Genomic DNA, 22,006 nt, shown 5'->3' on the forward strand with positions numbered 1-22,006 from the left:
AATGAAATATCAGACAAACCAAGCCTTTATAGTAATGAGGTATCAAAAATCGAAATGGTGTATCTAAGTGTTTTACACTCACAAAAAAGAAACCTATCATTCTATAGGTATTTAAATAACTTGTAGCATTCTGCCACAATTTAATTCTTCGTATTATTAGCCAACACTGAGCAGCTGGTACATAATTGAATAGAGTTGTTTAAACATTTGTTTAACAACAAGGGTTATTGACGAGGAGTGTAATTCTCTGTGGTGGAATGCTACAAGTTCTTCAAATACCTATAGAATGATAGATTTCTTTTTTGTGAGTGTAAAACACTTAAATACACCACTTCGATATTCAGAATTTGTAACTTTGTATTGTTACACTGGTTAATTTGTGCAGTCATACATCCATATGAGCTATTCAGCAGTTGTTAATGTACTTTGTTAGCTAGGTTACCTAGTGTAGTTCTGTCAGTATGAGCTATTCAGCAATATTTACTATGTTTTGTGAGTTAGGTTAACTTGCGTAGTCATATGTTAGTGTGAACTATTCAGAATATGTTATTTTGTTTTGTTAACTAGGTCCATACAAATTGTTTAGCAATTAATTGTCACTGTGTTTTGTTTGCTAGTTTAACTACAGTGTAGTCATATGTCAGTATTAACTATTCAGAAACTTTTACTATACCCTGCTAGCGAACTTAATTAGTGTAATCATAGGTCAGTATGAGCCATTCAGTGAATTGTTACTGTGTTGTGTTGTAGTCGTATATCAGTTTGAGTCATTCAGGAGTTGTTACTGTGTTTTGTTAACTAGGTTAACTAAGGTAGTAACAGATCAGTTTCAGTTGTCCAGCAGTTTTTGCTGTGATTTGTTCGCAAGAGTAGCTAGTTTAGTCATATATAAGTACTAGCTATTCAACAAATTGTTCCTGTGTTGTCTTAGGTTAATTAGTTTAGTGGTAAGTGAGTATCAGTTGTCCAATAGTTCTTACTGTAATGTTTCAGCAAAATTAGCTAATTTAGTTGTATGTCAGTACTAGCTATTCTGCATCTGGTAATTTGTTTTATTAGCTAGGTTAACCCTTTTACAATGGGTACCCCTTTAAACTCATTTCTATACAAGTCACCGAGTTACATTCAAAATTTAACTAAACTTTATTTATCAATGGACATCAATGAAATTTATCATTATAATGTATAATTCGAAGTTTTATGTTATCTAAGTTTTAATTCCGCTATTTCAAATGAAACCTTTAAAAATTACTTAAGCTTCAGTTTTGTTTTCACGTGATGCACAAGTGTTCATAAATCTGAACTTTTGCAATATAACTTGAATCAGACAACAACAGAGTGTAGATGTATGTTTTAGATAAAACTACATTTACTGTCCTATTTATACATACGTTCTAAATTTCTTTGGCTGAGTTGAGTGGAAACAAGAAATTTATTTTGCCAACCCATATCAGGTGCTACGTCCACCTTCTATACTTAGTTTTGAGATTTTCAAGCTACATGTATTTATTTGATGCACGTGTTTATAATCATTAGATAGAGCTCATTTTACACTATAATCCAACAATAGTTATTTTGAAATTGGCTCACAGTTTTCATCACTGGATAGGTGAAACTGTCTGTAGTATTGTTGGCTGCTTTGTCCACAGTTGTTTCTTACCTAAATATGTTATAGTTAGAGAGACAGTTAAATTGTATTTAGGTCTTACTTTTATATTTTTGTTAATCATGTATTATCTATGTTTTAAAATGCACAATTGAAAGGTTTAAACATTTAGAAATATATCTCAAACTTTGCAGAAGGCTTGTGCATCTCTTGTCAAATATACTGTAATATGACCCAAGGGCACCATTGACTTGGGTTGAGATGAATAACAAACAGTAAAGGACAGGAAAGGAAAATAACACGCTAAAAATTAACTATATGTGAAAAAGACCTGAAATTACAAATATAACCAAAAGATGATCTTTTGAGGTATGTACACTTTTCTATTTCTTAATTTTAGACATTTCATTGCACTATATGTTGGTATGGTAGAGAAAATGAAAAATAAAATATAAACATTTATTAACAAAAAACTTTTGATATTCATTTATGAGATTTTAGAGGTTATGCAAATGAAGCTCAAAAACTGTAAGATGAAGAAAAGTATCTTTATACTTAGAATAAAGATCACCTTCCACTCAAACTATTCACAGCTTGACTAGAAATAAATACAATAGATAAATAACATATTTTCAGTAGAAAGACTTAATTAAAATAATGTCATTGTTTGTGTACAAGATTCTTATAATCTTTAACAAAATCTTACCACATTTGTGAGGATACATTAACCCTTTCACAATGGGATGACACATTTCACATCACCTTGACTGGGAAAGGATATTTATGCAACAATACATGTGGTAACTCTGAGATATCCTCACTAAACCTGGTAATATTTTGTTAAAGATGATAAATATCTTATACACAAAAATAACATTATTATAATTATGTATTTGTAACAAAAATATGCTATTTATCTATAGTAGTTATTTGCACTCAAATGCTGAATAGTTAGAGTGCAAGGTGATTTTCATTTTATATATAAAAATACTTTTCTTTATCTTATAGTTTTCATATTTTACTTGCAAAATCTCTAGAAGCTCCTTATGAATATTAAAAGGTTTTTAAGATAAATATTTATATTTTATTTCTCATTTTCTCCACCATATCACTAACTCTAGCTATTATCATCAACGTACAAGGCAATGAAATGATTAAAATTAGTAAATAGAATAAAGTGTATACCTTTTAAATTTTTGTAGAATTCCTTTAAAGATCTTTTTTTGTATTATATTTGTAATTTCAAGTCTTTTCCTTCTCACATATAATTAATTTTTAATGTTTTATTTTCCTTTCTTATCCTTTACCATTTATTATTCATATTGACACAAGTCAATGGTGCCCTCTGGCAGAGAAGCACAGTCCTACAGCAAAATTTTCATACACCTCGTAATATCGTAAGCCTTGAGAACTGAAACAAACTATGCTGTATATTTAAAAAACATTATTTAAACCTTTCAACCTTTATGCTTCTTAAAACATAAATAACTAAAATATATAAGTAAGACCAAAATAGAATTTAAATGTATCTCTAACTATAACATATTTAGGTAAGAAACAACCATAAATGCTATAGTCAATCAAGTACCCAACAATACTACAAGCAGTCACATGTACCCCATGATGAAAACTGCTTGCCAATTTCAAAATAACCATTGTAAAATTAGTTCTTTCTAATGATTATATACATGCATATAACCACTGCTTGTAGGGTATAAAGCCCAAACAAATATATTGAAGGTGGGCATGGCAGCTGTCAAGAGTTGACAAAATTTATTACTTGTTTCAACTGGTTCATCCAGAGAACTTGTCAATAGGTTAAGTAAACATCATACTGTCTAGAAGTACATCTACACAACTGGCATTATATTATTGAAGATATGGAGTGCCAAAGTAGAAAACTTTCCTAGCTCATGGGTCACGTGACAATATATACTGAAGTTTTAGGTAGTTTTTAAAAGTTTCTTTTGAAATAAAGGACTTAAAACTTAGATAACATAAAACTTCGAATCATAATATATATTATAATGTTAATTTCATTCACATACACTAATAGTGAAGGTTTTAAATTAAATTTTGAATGTAACACAGTGACTTGTGCAGAAACTTGTGTTTAAAGGAGTACCCATGTTGAAAGGGTTAAGAAAGCTCAGAGTTACCATATGTATTGTTGCACACATATCTTTCCCCAGACAGGCTTCTGTATTTTGTGCAATCCCAGTGGAAAAAAAGAGTTAATTGGAGTATTGGTAGGTCAGTGTCAGATGTCCAACAGCTGTTACTGTATTTTGTTAGCTAGGTTAACTTGTGTAGCCATGCATCAGTGTGAGCTATTCACTGCTGTGTTTTGTTAGCTAGGTATATTAGTTTAAGCATTTGTAAGTATGAGGTATTCAGCCAGGCTACCTAGTTTAGTTGTATGTCATTATGAGCTATTCTAGGACTGTTACTGCCTTTTATTAGCTATAATAACTAGTATTGTGATATCTCAGAATGAGCAATTCAACAATAGATATTGTGTTTTGTTAGCTAGGTTAAATAGTGTAATTATACATCAGCATGAGTTAACCAGTGAACTGTTGCTGTTTATTGTGAGCTAGGTTAAATACTATAATCATGTCTCAGTATGAGCTTTCAGCAACACTTACTGCATTTTGTTAGCTAGGTTAACTAGTGTAGTCCTCTGAGGAAATCAGCTATTCAGAATTTGTTACTGTGTTTTGTTGGCTAGTTTAAGTAGTGTAATCTGATTACCTATGAACTACTCAGGAGTTTTAAGTGAGTTTTGTTAGCTAGGTTAAATACAACAGTATTTAACAGTTGTTGCTGTGCTTTATTAGCTAGTTTATTAATATATTCATACTTCAGTACAAGCTATTCAGTAATTATTACAGTTTTGTTATCTAGATTTGTTAAGTAGGTTAACAACTGCAATCATATGAAAGTCTGATATATTTTTTAATTGCCACTGTTTTATTAGCTAGATTGACCAGTGTTATCACATCTCTGTATAAGATATTCAGGAATTCTCACTGTGTATTTCTAGATAGGTTAACAATAGTTGACTCACATATCAGTATGAGCAATTCAACGATTGTTAGTATGTTGTGTTAGCAATTTTAACAACAGGGTGTCCACAATGTCTGGAACCATAGATAATTTGCAACTTTCCTTAATTCAAACATGTGACTGGTTATGGCACTGTGAAAATATGAAAAGGTCAAGTTAATCCTGCTGTTACTCCATACTTGTTTTGAATTAAAAGGACAGCATGGAACTGCATTCTGTAAAATTCATTGAAGTGCCCATGGTTTCAGACTCTTTGGACACCCTGTAGAATTATTGTACATTAGTACGAGCCATTCAGCAAATGTTATTGTGCTCTCTTAGCTAGGTTTACTAGTATTGTTGGATGTCAGTATTAGCTATTCAGCAATTAATACTGAGTTTTGTTAGCTAGCCTATTCATATCTCAGTATGAGTTATCATACAATTGCTACTGTGTTTTCTTAGCTAGGTTAACTATAGTGTAGTCACATATCAGTAGTACGAGATATTCAGCATTTGTTACTGTGTTATTTTAACTAAGATAACTAGTGTAATCATATGTTAGTGTGAGCTATAGAACTATTGTTATTTTGTTTTGTTAGTTAGGTTTAATAACTAGATTAACTATTGTATGAGTTATTTAGCAATCGTCAGTATGTTTCATTAGCTAGGTTAACTATGGTTTAGTCATTTGTCAGTATTAGCTATTCAGCAATTTTTAATATACTTTGCTAGCTAATTTAATTTGTTTAGGCATAGGTCAGTATGAGCTATTGAGCAGTTTTTACATTTTGTTAACTAAACTAAGTAGTCATATGTCAATGTGTGCTATTCAGCAGTTGTTACTTAGTGTCATTGTTTAGGTTAACTAATATGATCATATGTCCATATTTGCCATTCAGCAGTTATTACTGTATTTTGTTAGTTAGGTTAAGTATTTCAGTTGCATGTCAATATGAGGTATTCAGTAAGTTGTTACTTGGTTTGTTAAGTAAGATAACAACTACAGTCAAATGTCAGTATGTGTGTTCAGCAGTTGTTACTGTGTTTCATTAGCTGGGATAACTGGTATAGTGATATCTCAATATGAGGTTTTTAGCAATTGCTAATGAGTTTTCTTAACAAATAAGCATAGTATAGTCCTATGACAATGTGATAAGCTATTTCAGTATTAATTACTGTGTCCTGTTAGCTAATGTTAACGAGTAGTCCTATGGCAGTATTTGCTATTTAGCAGTTGTTACAGTTTTGTTTGTTAGGTTAATTGTTGCATTTGTATGTCAATATAAGCTATTCAGTATTTGTTACTGTTTTGTTAGATAAGCTAACTAGTGCAGTCATACTTCAGAAGGAGCTATTTAGCAGTTATTATAGTGCTTTGTTTGTTAGTTTAATTTGTGTAGTAGCATGTCACTATGGGGTATTCAGCGAGTGTTACTATGTTTTGTTAGCTAGGTTATGTAGTGTATTCATAGTTCAGTACGAGATATTTTGCAATTGTTATTGGGTTGTTAGCTAGGTTAATTACTGTTGTAATACTTGGATCAATTATAATAAAGAATAAATTACACATATAAATGAAAACTTTTTCTAGTTTATTTTGTGATGTTTTAGGCAGATGCCATTCTTCAGGCAGTGAAGACATCAGTAGTAGTAGTAGTACTGTGAGAAACAGAATTCTTTTATTTGATCATACTTTTGTTTACTGTTCATTTATTACTCCTCATATTATTTAGATAAACTATGAAGTTTTAGTTATATCAAAGTGCTAACTCGCATTCTATCTAGAGCATGTTGATTTTGAGTATATATGTATGTATTATGAAACTGACACAAGCTTCCCCTAGTGGTAATATACAGATAGTAATGTTGTGAAGGATTATGTAGATTTATGAAAATGAATAGTCACATGAGATGTAACTTCATTGTCTAAACATTAGGAAAAAAACTTTCCTTGATCTTAAATGAGTTCATTCATGAGATACAATTAAAATTATTGTTTGATATTGTTATTGATCTTGAGAAGTGATTTAATTTTGGTAAATTGTTTTTTTTAAGTTTTACTTTTTATTTCTGTTGTATTTTAATAAGTTGTTTTTTTTTCTACTCCTGGTTATAGTAGTGTTTTGTTTTAGTCCATCACTGTATGTTATTATGAGGTATTTATGAACTGTTAGTGTATTTTCTTAGATAGGTTAACCAGTGTAATCACATCTCAGAATGAGCAGTTCATCAATTCTATGTATTACTAGCTAGGTTAAATAGTGTAGTCATATGTTAGTATGTGCTATTCAGCAGTTGTTCCTGATTTTTCTTAGTTAGGTTAACCATTGTAGTGATATCTCAATATGAGTCATTCAGCAACAAAACTGTGTTTTCTGAGCAATGTTAACAAATCAAGTCATATGTCAGTTTGATTAACAAGTTAGCATTTATTATTACTGTTTTTTGTTAGATTGGTTAACTTGTAATCATACATTAGTACTCAGCAGTTGTTACTGTGCTTTGTAGTTGAGTTAACTATTATAGATATATGATAATATGAGCTATTTAGTAATTCTTACTGTGTTTTGTTATCTAGGTTTGGTAACTTGATTAAGAACTGTAGTCTTATGACAGTATGACTTCTTTAGTTAGCTATGTTAACCAGTGGAATCATATATCAGTATGAATTATTCAGCATTTGTATCCTGTGTCTTACAGACATAGGGTATTCGTAATCGAATGCATTCCAATACAGCTTTTGGTGTATTCGTACTTGTATTTGAACCAATAGAAAGTCAAGTTTTCATGTATCAAATAAAGTAATATATTAGGTTGTTTTCTGAGTGAAGAATTGTCAACTTCTTTGTTAGTACAAGCTTCATTCCCACAGGAAAGACAATGACTAGCTTCGGTGAACTTGTAACGGCTCTTGTCACATAGTTAGAAAGCCAGAAAAATTATGACAGTCAGGGAAAATTGTCTATTTTTCGTATATTATTATTCTACTTTTTTTGGTGCATTATTCAATTAAATAAAATTTATTTAGTGCATTACTAACATTAGTATATAAAAAAAGTAGGGTTATGTGTCATCGATGGTCTACAGCAAAAAAAATACCCAGGTAAGTACCAAATTTTGTGAAGATATACATACTATATTAAGTTAGTAATATGAAAACTATAAAGACTTTAAATGAGTACAAAAAGGTCATGTGGTTGGTGAAACCGACTGAGCCCATGTTGAGAAAGTTAATATGTTTTGTTAGCTAGAAAATGTATTTCCAACAGATACTCATCTCCTCATACAGAATAGCTTATTTTCCTCTTTAGTTCATGTGTTCTGCCAGTGATTTGCAAATCACTGTACCACTGCAAGATATGTAATCATGCAGCAGAATCCTCTACTAATAGGAGTTTGACACACCTCCATGCACAATGATGCTCTCTGTATTTGTGCTTATGAATCTTTTTTCTTTGATGAGGCAATAAGAAATGTGCACTGGAAAAATGGGTGGGAATGTATGCTGAGGCAATTATCTATCAGAAATACATTTTCAGGTAAGGAAAATGTTAACTTCCAAAACTAATATTTACCTCCACATACAGAATATTTAGAATCCCACCGATGAGCTCCCTCCACAAAATGTCTGAAGGAAGCCTATGGGGTGTGACACCAGATGGCAGGGGCCCCATAGGTGCATATCCATGGGAGATTGCATCTCTTCTCATCCAGGGTGTACTCTTTGCCCACGTATAATAAGAGAAGAGGAAGAAAGGCCAGAAAGATGCCACAAGAACAGGTGGAATAAGTACATGGTTGTCCAAATACTTGCACACAAGCTGTCAGGACAGCTGGCATGTGTAGTGAGGTTGGGGGCTCATTTAGACTATACTTTGGGTGCTCACTTCCTCAATTATTAGACTTATCAAGTCAAATCCCACTGTGGGAGAAGGGCATTTGTGACAATTATCCATGCTCACTTCAGTTTCTATGACAGCTGTGTAAAGAAGGCATTGTATGAAATCATGTCAGTATGGATACACATAACCTCTACTTGACCATCAGTCACTACACAACCCTTGCCTGCTGTGAGAGTAGGGTGTGTGATACATCACTGATGTATATAGTTTGGTCATCTCAACTCTACTGTCAGTCTCTACAGGCTTCATGCCAGCTACAGGAGGAGGGCACTGTATTAAATATACCACCACTCAACCTCCAGTCTATATGGGCCACACAACAGCTGAGAGAGTTTTTGTTTTGCAGTATGAAGTAGAATGGACCAAAAATAGATAGTTATATGTAAAAGAATGATATAGTGATTTGTAACATCAGCCCACTTGAAGATTGTGATATATCAGAGTTATTAAAGGCGTGGCAATACAGCAATACAATACGAGTATCATATTGGGAAGCCCAGATATGATTGTATTGATACATTGTGTGATACGGCATGATAAGATTTATGTATATTCATGAAATTTGACAAGCTTTCAGTAAACATTATAAGTCTTTTGTACAGAAAAAATCTGAATTTCTAATAATATATTTTTACTAAAAAATTAATGATTTAATAAAGGAAAATGTGTATCAAGTACTACATGTTGTTTTCATTTCTTTTATTAAAAACATTACATGTAAAGTAACATAACAAATTAACAATAACAAAATAGATAAACAGATATTAACTTTTTTATTTTACTTCTCTTGCCAGCTGCCATTTAGTTGATCAAACCTGAGAATTTTAAAAAGCACTGTAAAGTGTGAAGTACTTAAATAAGACAATGTTAGTAACGTAGATAATAAATTACATACAAGACTGTCTAACTTTGTAACAAATCATTGGTAAAACTTCTGTATCTAGATGTGTATCGTATCATGGCATCAATATCTAGATACGTATCGTATCAACTACTATGATGAAATACACACCCCTAATATTTATATATGTGGGGTGACCACCATTATACTGCAATGTCACCTCAGCCTTATTTTTCACTGTTACAGACCCCTTGTTCTAACCTCATTGGTTAGGTACAAATCAGTGAGGATTTTCCATAGTCTACCACCTCAGCAGCTGGGAGGTGGTAAGTAGCAAGAGTCTCCCATGCTCCACTTGATGAGGAGAGAGAATTCATGAAGGAGAGACCCAGAAAATGTGCTTGGATTCCCACTAGTCCTTCAACCTGGAAATGTCTTTTACTGGAGATAGTACAATGGGTAACCTTGAAACCTTATCTTTAAGTCAGTAAGTGATAGCCAGAGAAGTGGACAGATACATAACCCTAGTGCTGGCTTTTTCCATGAAATATATACAGTCAGTATCAGATAAGAAATGTAGTGTAGATATATACTGAAATACTGCTAGGAAACCTCAAGTGGTCTTGCAGACAACCCCATATCAAAGTGGGCATATGTAGGGCTAAGGCAGATGGTATGACCACATTCCATTATCCAGACCTGATGCTGAAGATCCATCTGCTAAGGAGAGAAAGAGGTCACTAGTAAAGAAAGGATCCCAAGGAATGAAAAGATGGTGATGGGAGCCCCAAAAGGATGAAGTGTAAGATAGATAACAACAAAGAGCCTGTACAGGACATAGGAGTCTGTCTGGGTCAGAACGATCACAGATATGAGATATAGAAAGAAGGGATATGGGAGAAAGGTATAAACACTTCCTTAGAAGCAGAAGTCTTGGAAAGGAAGGACTGGTCGGGGTAAAGAAAAAGGTAACTGCAGTGGTAGAGAGTTTGGGGGGGAACCTATGGCATAGACATCAGAATGACAGCAACTGCAGGTAAAATGAAGAAGGAAATAGGTTTTGAGAAACATGATATACGGAGCAAATGATAAGAGGTTCAAAAGGGTACTAGGTGAGAGTGTGAAGAACCACTCTTGAGTCCCAGTCGAGTAAGTGAGTATGACAAGAGGGTCTGTAGATTAGGAAAGAATGAAAGAGGGTGGTAAGAAGAAGTGAATTAAAAATTCTGCAGTATCAGGAAAGGCAGAATGTTGTAGATTTGTAGATAGTGCCACCTCATAACTTGCAAAGGTAAAGACAGACAAACCATGTGAAGAAGGAAGTAAAGTGTTGTAAGGTAGGTTGCAAGAGATAAGCACAACATTTAAGTTGGTGCACAGAAGCTGTAGAAGAGTGACAAGAGTGGGACAGAAAGAAAGCTACACTATGGGGTATGCAAGCTTGATGAGCAATGGATAGGAGAAATTCCATACATAAATATGAAAAGAATGTCACTATCTAATGAAAGAGTGACATGTGTGGTTGGACCAGAAGGGGAAGAGGAAAAGGGCTTAGTCAGGAGAAGACAGAATAATGAAAACCAATATTGGGCAATCCAGTAAGGGGCTATCAATAGGATTCTACAAGGTGTGACACAAATCAGAGCAACACCATGAGGAAAAAGGTGGAGAGGAGGATAAGCATAAAGAAGAAAATGGGACCAGTTCTGACTGAGAGTGTTAACAGTTAGGGCTAATGGATGAGGTATGGAAGATCAAAAGAGAGGAAATTTGGTATTGAGGGGTGTGGTAAAAGCATCTAAGAGGGAGTTCCAATAAAATATTTGAGAATGTAAGTACATTACCATTGGTAGGATGCAGTGTTGATGAAAGAGGTGGTCTGTGACAATGTTCAGTGCATCTGGAACATGACAGGCTATTAATTCTACCCAAATAATTGGGCCCAAGAGAGGAGGTCCAGAATATGAAAACATATCCCTGGAATGGGTGCCCCTTTGACAGTTGATATAAGTCATAGCTGTGAAGTTGCCCAAGTGGATCATTACTAAATGATTTACAAGGAGGATAAGGAGATGAGAGCTTGCCCGATGGAAAGCAAGCAGTTTGAAGGTGTTGATATGTAGCAAATGTATCTTCAGAGTTCAAGAACCCGAAAGTCAGACAGTTGTTCAGGGATGCTCCTTACCCAGAGAGAAAGAAGCATTTGTGAAGAGGTGAAGGTTCAGTTTGGGAGAAGATTAGGGGATGCTGGAGATAGTGTTGGAGTAGTCTAGCCACCAAGCAAGGTCTTCCAATAGAGAAGGGGAGGATCGGTGAGGACAGTGGATCCCTGGAAAAGTTCCATTGGTCATGCAATGCCCACTTTAAGGGATGCATATGTGCACAGCCAAATGGAATGAGGGGTCTAAGAGTAATTATGCTCCCCAAAAGAGATAGAACCTCTTGTTGAAGGTGAAGCATAAACTTTGGTGACTAGGTGATTAAGGTCCCATAAGCAAACCAGAGAAGGTGGGGCACAGCTGAGGTGAGAGTTGAAGAGAATTCCCAAGTGGATGATATCATGGGTTGGGGTAAGGAAGAACTATACATACATCAGTAATAAAGTTTTGAAAATCCAAGGAAAACTGAGATTGTTTTTCAGTAGGTAAGAATGTTCCCAAAGCAAAGCCTGGAGGCAGAAAAATTGCTCAAATTCATCATCATCAATGTCAGACTCAAAATAAAAGGAGCAGGGAAGTGAGTGGGAGAGACTGAAACAGAGGGTCCTGGCTGCATCATGGACCCCATTACATGTTGAACAATGGATTTCATGTCTTCTACAGATAAAAACATTCCCAGTGAATTATTGGTGATTTGTTCAGTGTGAGTAATATCTTCACTCACACCAGCAGAAGAAGATTTAACATTAAACTGGGAATTCATACTGAGTATGTCTAAACTCAATCAAGTGAAAATTTAAAATTGAAAAAGTGGTAAATCTTGTTAAACTCAAACATATCTGTTCACTACAGTGAAGAGGAAAAGAATGAGTATTCATGAGTGCAAATGTAAAAAGCATCACTGCACATGGTAGTGTGTTGCATTTATTTTGGTGGAGGATTCTGCTGCATGATTATGTCATCATGCAGTAGTGCAAATTCATGTGGTATCACATGAGATTAGGTGAGAATTTTTACAAGGCTACTGGTTTGCAATTCTCTTTGGTAGATCACACAAACTCTAAAGGAAAATAAGCTGTTCTGTGTGAGAGGTGAGTCTTCATTTGGAATGTTACTGTTTTATTAGCTAGTTGATCTAGTGTAGTCATATATCAGTATAGTTGCCCCTCATACCACTGATTGTTTTGCTTTATTTTATAAGTGGAACTAAGTTAACCGGTGACACTAACAAGTCATACCTGAAGTTTTTAAATATATTTTTTATTTTCCCACTTAATTTATCACCCAATTATATTTATTGTCTCATCTTTGTGCATTTGTTGTTTTTTTGCACTAGCTAAAAACGAGATTTGATTGAACCAGCATAAAATAGACATTTATCCTGTTTATACATCATAATTGCTAAATATAAAATTTTGACTTTATTAGAAGCATTCAAAACTCCAGACAACAATACCCTTCTCTTAATCAAGGCACAGAGATGTATTAGGTGAAAAAACAATCTCATGTTTCTTCGAGCAACAGCTCAAACATAAAGAAACAGAATAATTAATTAAATTATGGTGATAATGAAAAAGAACAAACTGATGGCTCTGAAGCTGGAACAAGCACTTCCTCACATTCCATTTCTACAGCTTCTTCTGGTAAAATGTACATCAAACCAAAAATAAAGTGTGTATGTACTAGGAGTATTATTTAAAATTTGGTTTTACTTACAGAAACAATCCTAATGCATTAGCTGTTCACAGATCTCAGCTGATGACAGCAAGAAGCCTGATAAACTTACAAGGCATTTGGAAACCAAACACCCTGAGCATGTGAGTAAAACCACTGAATTCTTCAAGTGAAAGTGAAACAATTGAAAGGGCAAAGCAATTTGCTTGAAAAGCAGACCACTGTTCCATCAAAAGCTTTGAAAGTTTCTTTATAAGCATTTTATCTGATTGGAAAAAGTCGGAAGGCACACAATATAGAAGAGACATTAGTGATTCTAATGCTATAAAAATGTGAGAGATCATGCATGGAGTGAGGTATGGTGAGGCCCTGAAGTCTATCCTTTTATCACATGCCACTGTCATGAGGTGTATAGATGTAATCTCTGCTGAAATAAAAATGAAACTGATAACACACATCCAGAATAGTCCAAACTTTGCCACACAACTTGATGAAATCAAATATGTTGTAAATTGTACTCAGCTTCTGGTATCTGATACTATTACGAACAGTAAGTGAGTAAAGAGTTTCTGTTTTGCAAAGCATTAGAAAGGAGAACTACCTGGGAAGCCATCTTCTCACTTGTTGAAGAGTTTTTCACCATAGTCTTTCCTGGATTAATTGTGTTGAGCTATTCACTGAGGGGGCAGATACATTTCTAGAAAACAAGAAAGAGTTCAGAGCCAAAGTAAGTGCTTTTACTCCTAGTGTAACATTTACACATTGCACCATATACAAGGAAGTACTAGCTTCAATGAAATGGGAGCTGAAAACAACCAAAATGCTATAAGATGTTGCAAGTGTTATGAACTTTATGAAATAATGAGCTTTGAATACCAGTTTGTTTACAAGTCTTTATGGAAAAATGGGATCCACGTACAACAAGCTCCTGTTGCATACAGAGGTCTGCTGGTGTCTTGTGGGAAGGTACTTAGTTGCACTGTGCAGCCGAAAGATGAATTTTGTATCATTTTGTTAGACTGCAACCCCACACTAGCAGCACATTTTATAGATGAAAAATGGCTTCTAATACTGTGCTACCTGTTTGACATTTTCAATAAACTCAGAGTCCTAAACTTGACACTGCAAGGTCAGAATATCAATATTTTGCACCAGAGTGACAAAGTATCTGCATTTTCCAAAACTTGTACTTTGTAAAAACCAGTTTGAGAAAGGAAACTGTGAACTGCTTCCTTGCCTCAGTGAATTCTTGGAAGGAAGTGAATTAAATCACAGTTTTATTCGTAATGTTGTGTCTATTCATGTTCAAAATCTTTAGTGTTAATATGCAGATCAATTCTCAGAATCAATAAAAGAACGCAATCAGATCCTGAATCAATTTAATGACAGTTCAAAAAATCTCATAGCACTATTATTCAATGGAACCTTCTCCAGGCAGAATTAAAGTCTAAACTTCTTACAAACTTCTGGATGCTAGTTTGCAAAGAACACCCTGATCTGTTAAGAAAAGTGATGGGTGAGCTTTTGCCATTGACAGTGTTTTCTGCACTGATAACATTAAAAATAAAATAATGATCTCATCTGTAGGTAGAGTAGATTCTCCAAGTTGCTACATCAACAATTCAACTAAGAATGGACCTCATCTTATTCCAAGCTCAATCCCATTCATTATGCCAAATTGGTGAGTGATCTGAAACTGTTTGCCATATGCTACATTTTAAGACTTGTTCTATTTTTATACAAAGAGGAGAAGGAAAGAGGGATGCAACAAGATGCATGTTTAGAAAAAGGAGGGTGCCATAAAATGTTTGCAAACCACTACAGTAAATGAAGTATTCATTTTCTTGTAATATTAATTCTTTATCATTTAGTGTTTCAAACAATGAATTTTGTCTTGCTCACAAAGTTTAAAATAATCATTCCCTACTGCTGTTTGAAACATTATTTTTTACTTACTCACCCTTCTTGACATTATTCTTCACTTACCTACACTGTTAAGAGCATAACCTCTTCTTTTTTCTCTATATAGGTATTGAGCACACAATCTCATGAATGGAACCTTAAGTAATTCACTTAAGTTTGCATCCTGCAACCACTGGTTCGACTTCAGCATTTCTAAGATTTGTTCCCTCACAGAAACAGCATTATTTTTGCACAGATGATCTTTTAATGAGGTGTATTCCTCATCAGTCAGAAAGAAAGATGACAGTAATGCTCCTGAAAAAAGAAAATTAAAATGCTTTACAGCCATAACCATCAACCTAAGTAATAAAAACAAGACAACCTAAAAATTGTAAATATCATGAACAGTTAATCTACCTAACAAAAAGCTCTAATCCAACAACTACAGTACACACAAGTCATAATTTTCCTATACTGAAAATGTATTTCTGATATTTCTTATATTGCATGCTACAAGCCTTCTGCACCCTCCCTATTGGAATCAAAGATTCCAACAGGACTCTCATGCAAGTCATCATGTGTCATCTCACCACCAATCTTATTTGGCAGATGATGTAAGCTCCAGATCATTGTGGGGAGGATGGTGGGAAGTGTGATTGGAGGGAAATACATTTTCAGTACAGGAAAATTATAACCTCTGATATGGTACTTCCTTCAGCTCACAAGATTAGCTAGAATCCCACATTGAAAAGGAGGAGGGACCAGTGCGAAGGAAGAACAGATGTACCACCTGAAAGCATTCAAAGGATACTTCTGTAGGTGAGATAAACAGATCAGAGAATCTGAGGAGGGGCACTGCACTACTTCTGAACCAGGTATCTCTTTGCCATGAACAGCTAGGAACAAACGAATGGAGCACATCCAAGTGGGAGAGGATAACTCAGGAAAGTGATCCCAACCAGATAAATATAGAAACTCAATCCCACAGAAGGAAAGCAGGTAATGGAAGATGCTTCCCATGGTGTAGAATGGCTGGGTTGAGGCAGACTGTACTTGGTAAGTCAACTACACCCAAAACCTCCTCGCTGGGTACTGACATCCACACAAGGGTAGGATGAGGATTGTACCAGCTTCACCTCAAACCTCAAAATCGTGTATGTGAGGAAAACACCGACTCCAGGACACAACACAGGATTAGCATTAAGCCAAGAATCCGAGAATGTGTTATCCGGTATCCGAGGGAAGTCCATCACATGCAATCAACTTCCGCGACTGTGAGACTGGTCCCAAATGTCAATAACATCCCAGTCGCCAGAGAGAATGAGGGAGAGATCAGGACAGAAACAAAAACATCTGCCCTATGATCTGAAGCCTGGGGTGATGAGGCATACTAACAGTATCACCTAAATGAGAGGCAAAATGCTCAGTGTGAACAAAATATCAGGGGATGGGGGAAAACTAAAAAAGGTTAGGAGGCAAAATCATGTAATAGGGAAGGATATGGGTCATAAGAAATAGGAGCATTAGACAAAATATCACATATATGAGAAATAAAATCCGACGAGGACCAAACAGAATCCTCAGGTAGAGTTTGGGAAAGCATGGTGAACTTCAGGGGGGAGAGGATACAAACAATCAACATCCTTGTCAGCCTTGAAAAGCTCAGGAGGAAGAGGGACAACAGTAGGAGACAAAGGTTGTCCCATATAACACTCAATCTCTCTGTGAATAAAGGCCAATAAATCCCTGCACCTGTGGCTTGAATTATGGCATCAGACGAACGAGATGTATCTAAAGTGGTAAAGTTAACTTCGGAATTCATGCTTGATACCAAAGAAACAAGTAAAAAATTTGCAGCAAAACACAAATATATCAAATGTGGAAAATAAAATTATTGAAATAAAGTAAATTAAATTAAGTCAAACCACTTCAAGAAGTAATGAGCAAAAAGAAGGGCATCTGAACTCAAGTATCGCCAAACGAGAAGTGGTGTTTCGGTAGTCACACATAGAGGGATTCACATATATCACATGATAGTAGTGTGTTCCTATTGGTGGAGAGATGATGCATGATGATTTGCATTAGAGCCATGTTAGAATCTTTGATTCCAATAGAGGGTGCAGAAAGCTTGTGGCATGCAATATAAAAAAGTTTGCATATAGAGGGCAGCACAAAATGGGAAAAGCTAATCTTGTGAGAAGAGGGAAGTATCATATCGGGTCCATAGGGTCCAACCCAGTGATGTAAAGACATCATGAGGCCTTTATCAACTGGTGTTAATTATTGTGGGCCCTCCAAGGGGATAAAGGGGTGACCTTTGGGACCCTAACACTTGTTCCAATGAATAAGCTGCGACATGACCACACACATGTGATTTTGGACATGCCTATAAGTTCTGGTTGCAGGAACATCAAAACAGTTTTGTATCTTAAACACCTTATAGCTGTATCAATTTTATTGTGTGTGGCCACAACCCATACATTTTGTCCTGGGTCATAAGCTATTTGATCGTATCTGCTGATTAAAGCCACAGCTGCTGACATGGACATCCCATCAATATCCTAGAAACTTAAAAGGTTAATAAGACAATACTAGTGGCAATTATTTTCAATAAGGACTGGGCAAATTATAAGTTGCAGTAGTCTCTTTCATTATTATGTAAGATTACTGTTTTTCTATATAATTATTAAGTTCCTTATCATGACAGATCACTCAATTTAAAATATACTTAAACCAAGTGGCTTGATCTTTCTTTTTTTTTGTTATTACAGTTAAATTTAATTTGTCACTCTCTTACTTATCTATTTTTAATCCTACTTACATAATTCACTTGGTTGATTGTTAAATACTTGCAAGTTAATCACATGAATACTTACAAATTAATCTATTATATTAATTATCTATTATAATATGCAAAAAATAATGAATGTTAAACACTAAACAGAAAACCAGAAAAAAAAAGTGCGTACACATATGTAAGGAATAAAGTACATATCAATAAATCTTGAAAAGGCATATTTAACTCACATAAAAACATAAAAATTAATGTAAAACAGAAAAACAAAAAGTGGAAAAAAAGAAGAGAAAAAGTTATTTTTAGATCTAGGCCTTTAACTTGGTTCATGGTTTCTGTTAATGGGTAGCTGTTCTCCCTAGAGTTAGTAGCTCAAAATTAGGAAAGACCAAATCCCAACAATCTTTATACATTTTCGATGATGAGGAACCCACTTTGAGACTAATAATGGCTGGAGACATATCTACATGTGCCGATGTTTCCGTTTATCAATGTTATACTTTAAGATCTGTGCAAGAGCTCAGCTAGCAGATGTTTCCACACATAAAAGCTATTTTCAAGTTTTGTACACCAAAAAAACTTTTCAAGTACTACTTCTGTTCATCCAAAGCTAGAATCCCACACTGAAATAGTGGTGGGGCTAGTGAAGGTGCAACAGTCTCAAAATAAGCAGATAACAACCACCTGAAAAGAACAGGTGTGCCTGTAAGGCACACCTGTGGGTTACAGCACTACTTCTGGAACAGGTATGCTCCATGTCCAGTCACAAAGCAGTAATATATATAGGGTAGAATGTCTGGGGCAGGCACAATATACTCAAGAAAAATTATGTACATCACTTTGTTTTGGAGCAGTGCAGTAGAACTATGACGTGAATCAGCATAGAGTGGATATATAAATTGTCTTGTATGTAAATCAACATAGTATAGTAATCAATACAGTAGACCATAGTATGTGATACAGGAATAATTAGTCATAGCAAAGTACCAGATAATGTGATAAAGGCATAAGTGGCTAGAGCTAAAGGACCATAAGTTGTATATAAATAGGCCAAGTGAAGTCCATTCAGGCAAAATACATCCAGGGGAAGCACTTTAGGGATATTATGGCCTAACCACCTGGACATGTCAAGCCTCCCATTCAGGAGGAAACCTCCATGGTTCTCCACTCCAGCAACTAGGAACACCAGTGTTAAGTACTCCCATACTCCACTAGAAGAAAATAAAGGATAGAGAACATGCAATGGGTGTCTGCAAATCCCTATTTTGAAAAGCAAAAAGACCCAAGCGGTAAGAATCATGAGTCAGTGGGGATGGGCAAAAGTCCCCATCTGCTTGACTCATGAAGTCCATGAGTGACGGTCCTTTATATAAAATACATTGATAATAAACGTTTGATATATATATATATACATATCACTAGAAAAGCATCCAATGGGTTTACAGAAACACCCCATCTCTACAGTGAGTGTTTAGAAATATATAGATTTAATGCAAAGATCAAATATGGAGCATACCTGATCAGGCAATACTCATCACTGGGTGGGGTTCTAAAATATGATGTATATCAACTGAAAGAGATATAATAACAGGTCAACTTACCTCAGTCAAAAGTGAACAGATGTGTGAAGAATCACCACAGGAGGAAGATGGTACGTGCCCAAGGAAGACACAGCTAGGTTGTACAGATTATGTGTGACAAATCTTTTGCGAGTTGTCCACATAACAGCCGGAATGATTTCCTCCAAAAGATGGCATTTAAGAGTAGGCAAAGACATAGTTAGATGATGAAGTTGGTGTGAAGAAAGATTGTGCAGTGGGTGACCTTTCATGGACACATTAGAATATGCCAGTCATATGAGTTGACAAACCTAACCAGTAAGCATAATATGTGATACATCATAGGAAATAGAGGAATTCCATGGAACAAATAGATAGGAATGATAATCACAAAATGAGGCAGTACAAGTAAAAAACAAGCAGGAAACAAATTGGATAAAGTAGTTGACCCAGATCTGAATGGAAGTACAATTGGGAAATGGAAGGTAAGGAAATAGGAGAAAAGGGTAAATAATCTTCCCGGGCAGCCAATGTTCTGGGAAGGAAGGCCCAGTCCAGATAAAGGATAACATACAAGGAATGAAAAAGATGTGAGAAACATCAATGGCATAAATATCTGAATAATGACGACTGCATGCCAAGAAGGGAAGGATAAAGGTCTTAAGGGAAAAATGGTACAAGGAACCCACTGTAATGGGATTAAAGGGAGAACTGGATAGGGCATGAGGGATAACAATGAGATCCCAATCTGACAGAACAAAGGGATGTGGTGGATGGACCAGAAGAAAGGAACAGATAAAGAGGGAAATAACTGGGGAAGTGAAGGCTTTCCAGAAGTGGGAGAACGGAAGGTGTTTGAAAGGGCAGCCCTATAGAGAGTAACATTTGAAACAGACAAACCCTGAATGAACAACCAGGTGAAGAACTGGGACAGGTGAGGAACAGAAGAATGGGATGGTTGGAAACCATGGTGAATAGACCAAAGTCTGAAGTAAGTCTAATGCCTCTGGTACATAGACAAGGGGTAAGGATAAATGGTACGTGCAAGGAACCAGACAAAAGCCACACATGAAGATGGAGTTTGGTGACACTGGGATGAAAAAGATCTGATCCCGGTTGTTGTAGGAATGACCAGGACAGAGGTCAGGGCAGGGGCTGTTGCTCCAGTAAGAGCCAGAGCAGAGGGAACCACATCTGAGTCATCCATTATGGAGCATCCATCAGAACATGACAAGCTGAAGTGGAGAAGCCTGGGCCTGAACGAGATGGGAATTCATGATAAACCACAAATGAATAAGATACTGCATGGTGGTAGTAAAGAACCTCTCCAACTTGATGAGAAACTCCACCCAAGCAGCTTCTCGAAGAAGTAAGCAGGTGTGAGTGACTGACTGGGAATGGGAAGAGGCTAGCAGTAGCCAGTCATCCATTTAATGTTGAGTCCCAGCGAGTGAAGATGATGTGCAAAAGAGCTTACTACTCAACAAAACATACAGAGCTAAAGAAAGACAGTCTGTGAGCACCCAGAACTGGAATACAGAACCTTCATGGACGAAACAAAGAAAAACAACATGACACTGGGGCAATTGGAATATGAAGATAGGCATTCTTCACATTGAAATTGGTCATCTACACTCCCAGGAAAAAAAAATGAACCAGCACACATACAAATTTAGCCAAAGTTACAAATACTCAGATGAAAATACTCATGAAAAACCAGTACACATAGCAAATATTAACCAAAAAAAAGAAAGAAAAGAAGCAATAATCTAATTTTAAATGCAAGTTTAAACTAAAGTAACCTAGATGGTAAAAGATGTATAAAAATCCAATTTACCAAATAATGAGCAGAGAATACATTACACATATGGCAATAAATTTAAATGTTACCATGTCATTTAAAAATAAATGATTAAAGTAATATACCAGAATATATAATTCTTACAAGGTTGGTAGAAAAAATAATGAATGATTTAAAATTGTTAGTTATACTAAAATTGTTAGATGGAAATTATATTTTACACTATAACATAAATTATAATTATAAAATTATAATAACAGCAAAACATTTCTAGGAGTTTTCTCAGCAAAAATTGAATTTTTGTTATTGATAGTTTTCAGCTCTGTTGCTGAAGCCTTCAAAAAGCACAATGCTAATGCTCTTTCATGGACAAATATTTTACATTTCATTGTATTTTAACATTGTATTTCAAATAAAATTCATTTATGTAACTCTCTGTTTGTATTTCGAGATCATGATCTGGCTGACCTCCCCTCAAATAAAGTCTCTAATCCATATATACTAGATTTCATTCATAATGCTTACTAGACACTTAATATAAATGTGAGCTTGAGAACTGTTAGAAATATGAGTAAATAGTCAGGATGGAACACATACAATACTCATTACTGCCAACTGATCAGAGATCATGACAAGGAACCCACTTTGAGACTAATAATGGTTGGAGATGGCTTGAATGGGTAATGAAGAAAACCTTTAACATAAGTTTAACATAAC

The 22,006-nt window shown here is 35.1% G+C and overlaps 1 protein-coding gene across 7 annotated transcripts in view; it reads right to left on the reverse strand.

Moving 5' to 3' along the window:
• LOC106461918 (malonyl-CoA decarboxylase, mitochondrial-like) overlaps positions 1-22,006 on the reverse strand; it is a 117,031-nt gene that overhangs the window by 9,945 nt on the left and 85,080 nt on the right. For 6 of the 7 annotated variants that reach the window (XM_022389013.1, XM_022389011.1, XM_013921781.2 and 3 more), the window contains one exon: positions 15,220-15,450. In XM_022389013.1, the coding sequence (XP_022244721.1) occupies positions 15,220-15,450 (231 nt within the window). Of the gene's footprint in view, positions 1-13,834; positions 13,931-15,219; positions 15,451-22,006 lie in introns of all 7 variants that reach the window. The other variant, XR_002611107.1, reaches the window with a different exon arrangement.

This window comes from Limulus polyphemus, unplaced genomic scaffold (genome assembly GCF_000517525.1).
Source record: "Limulus polyphemus unplaced genomic scaffold, Limulus_polyphemus-2.1.2 Scaffold1058, whole genome shotgun sequence".
Classification (NCBI taxonomy): Eukaryota; Metazoa; Arthropoda; class Merostomata; order Xiphosura; family Limulidae; genus Limulus; species Limulus polyphemus.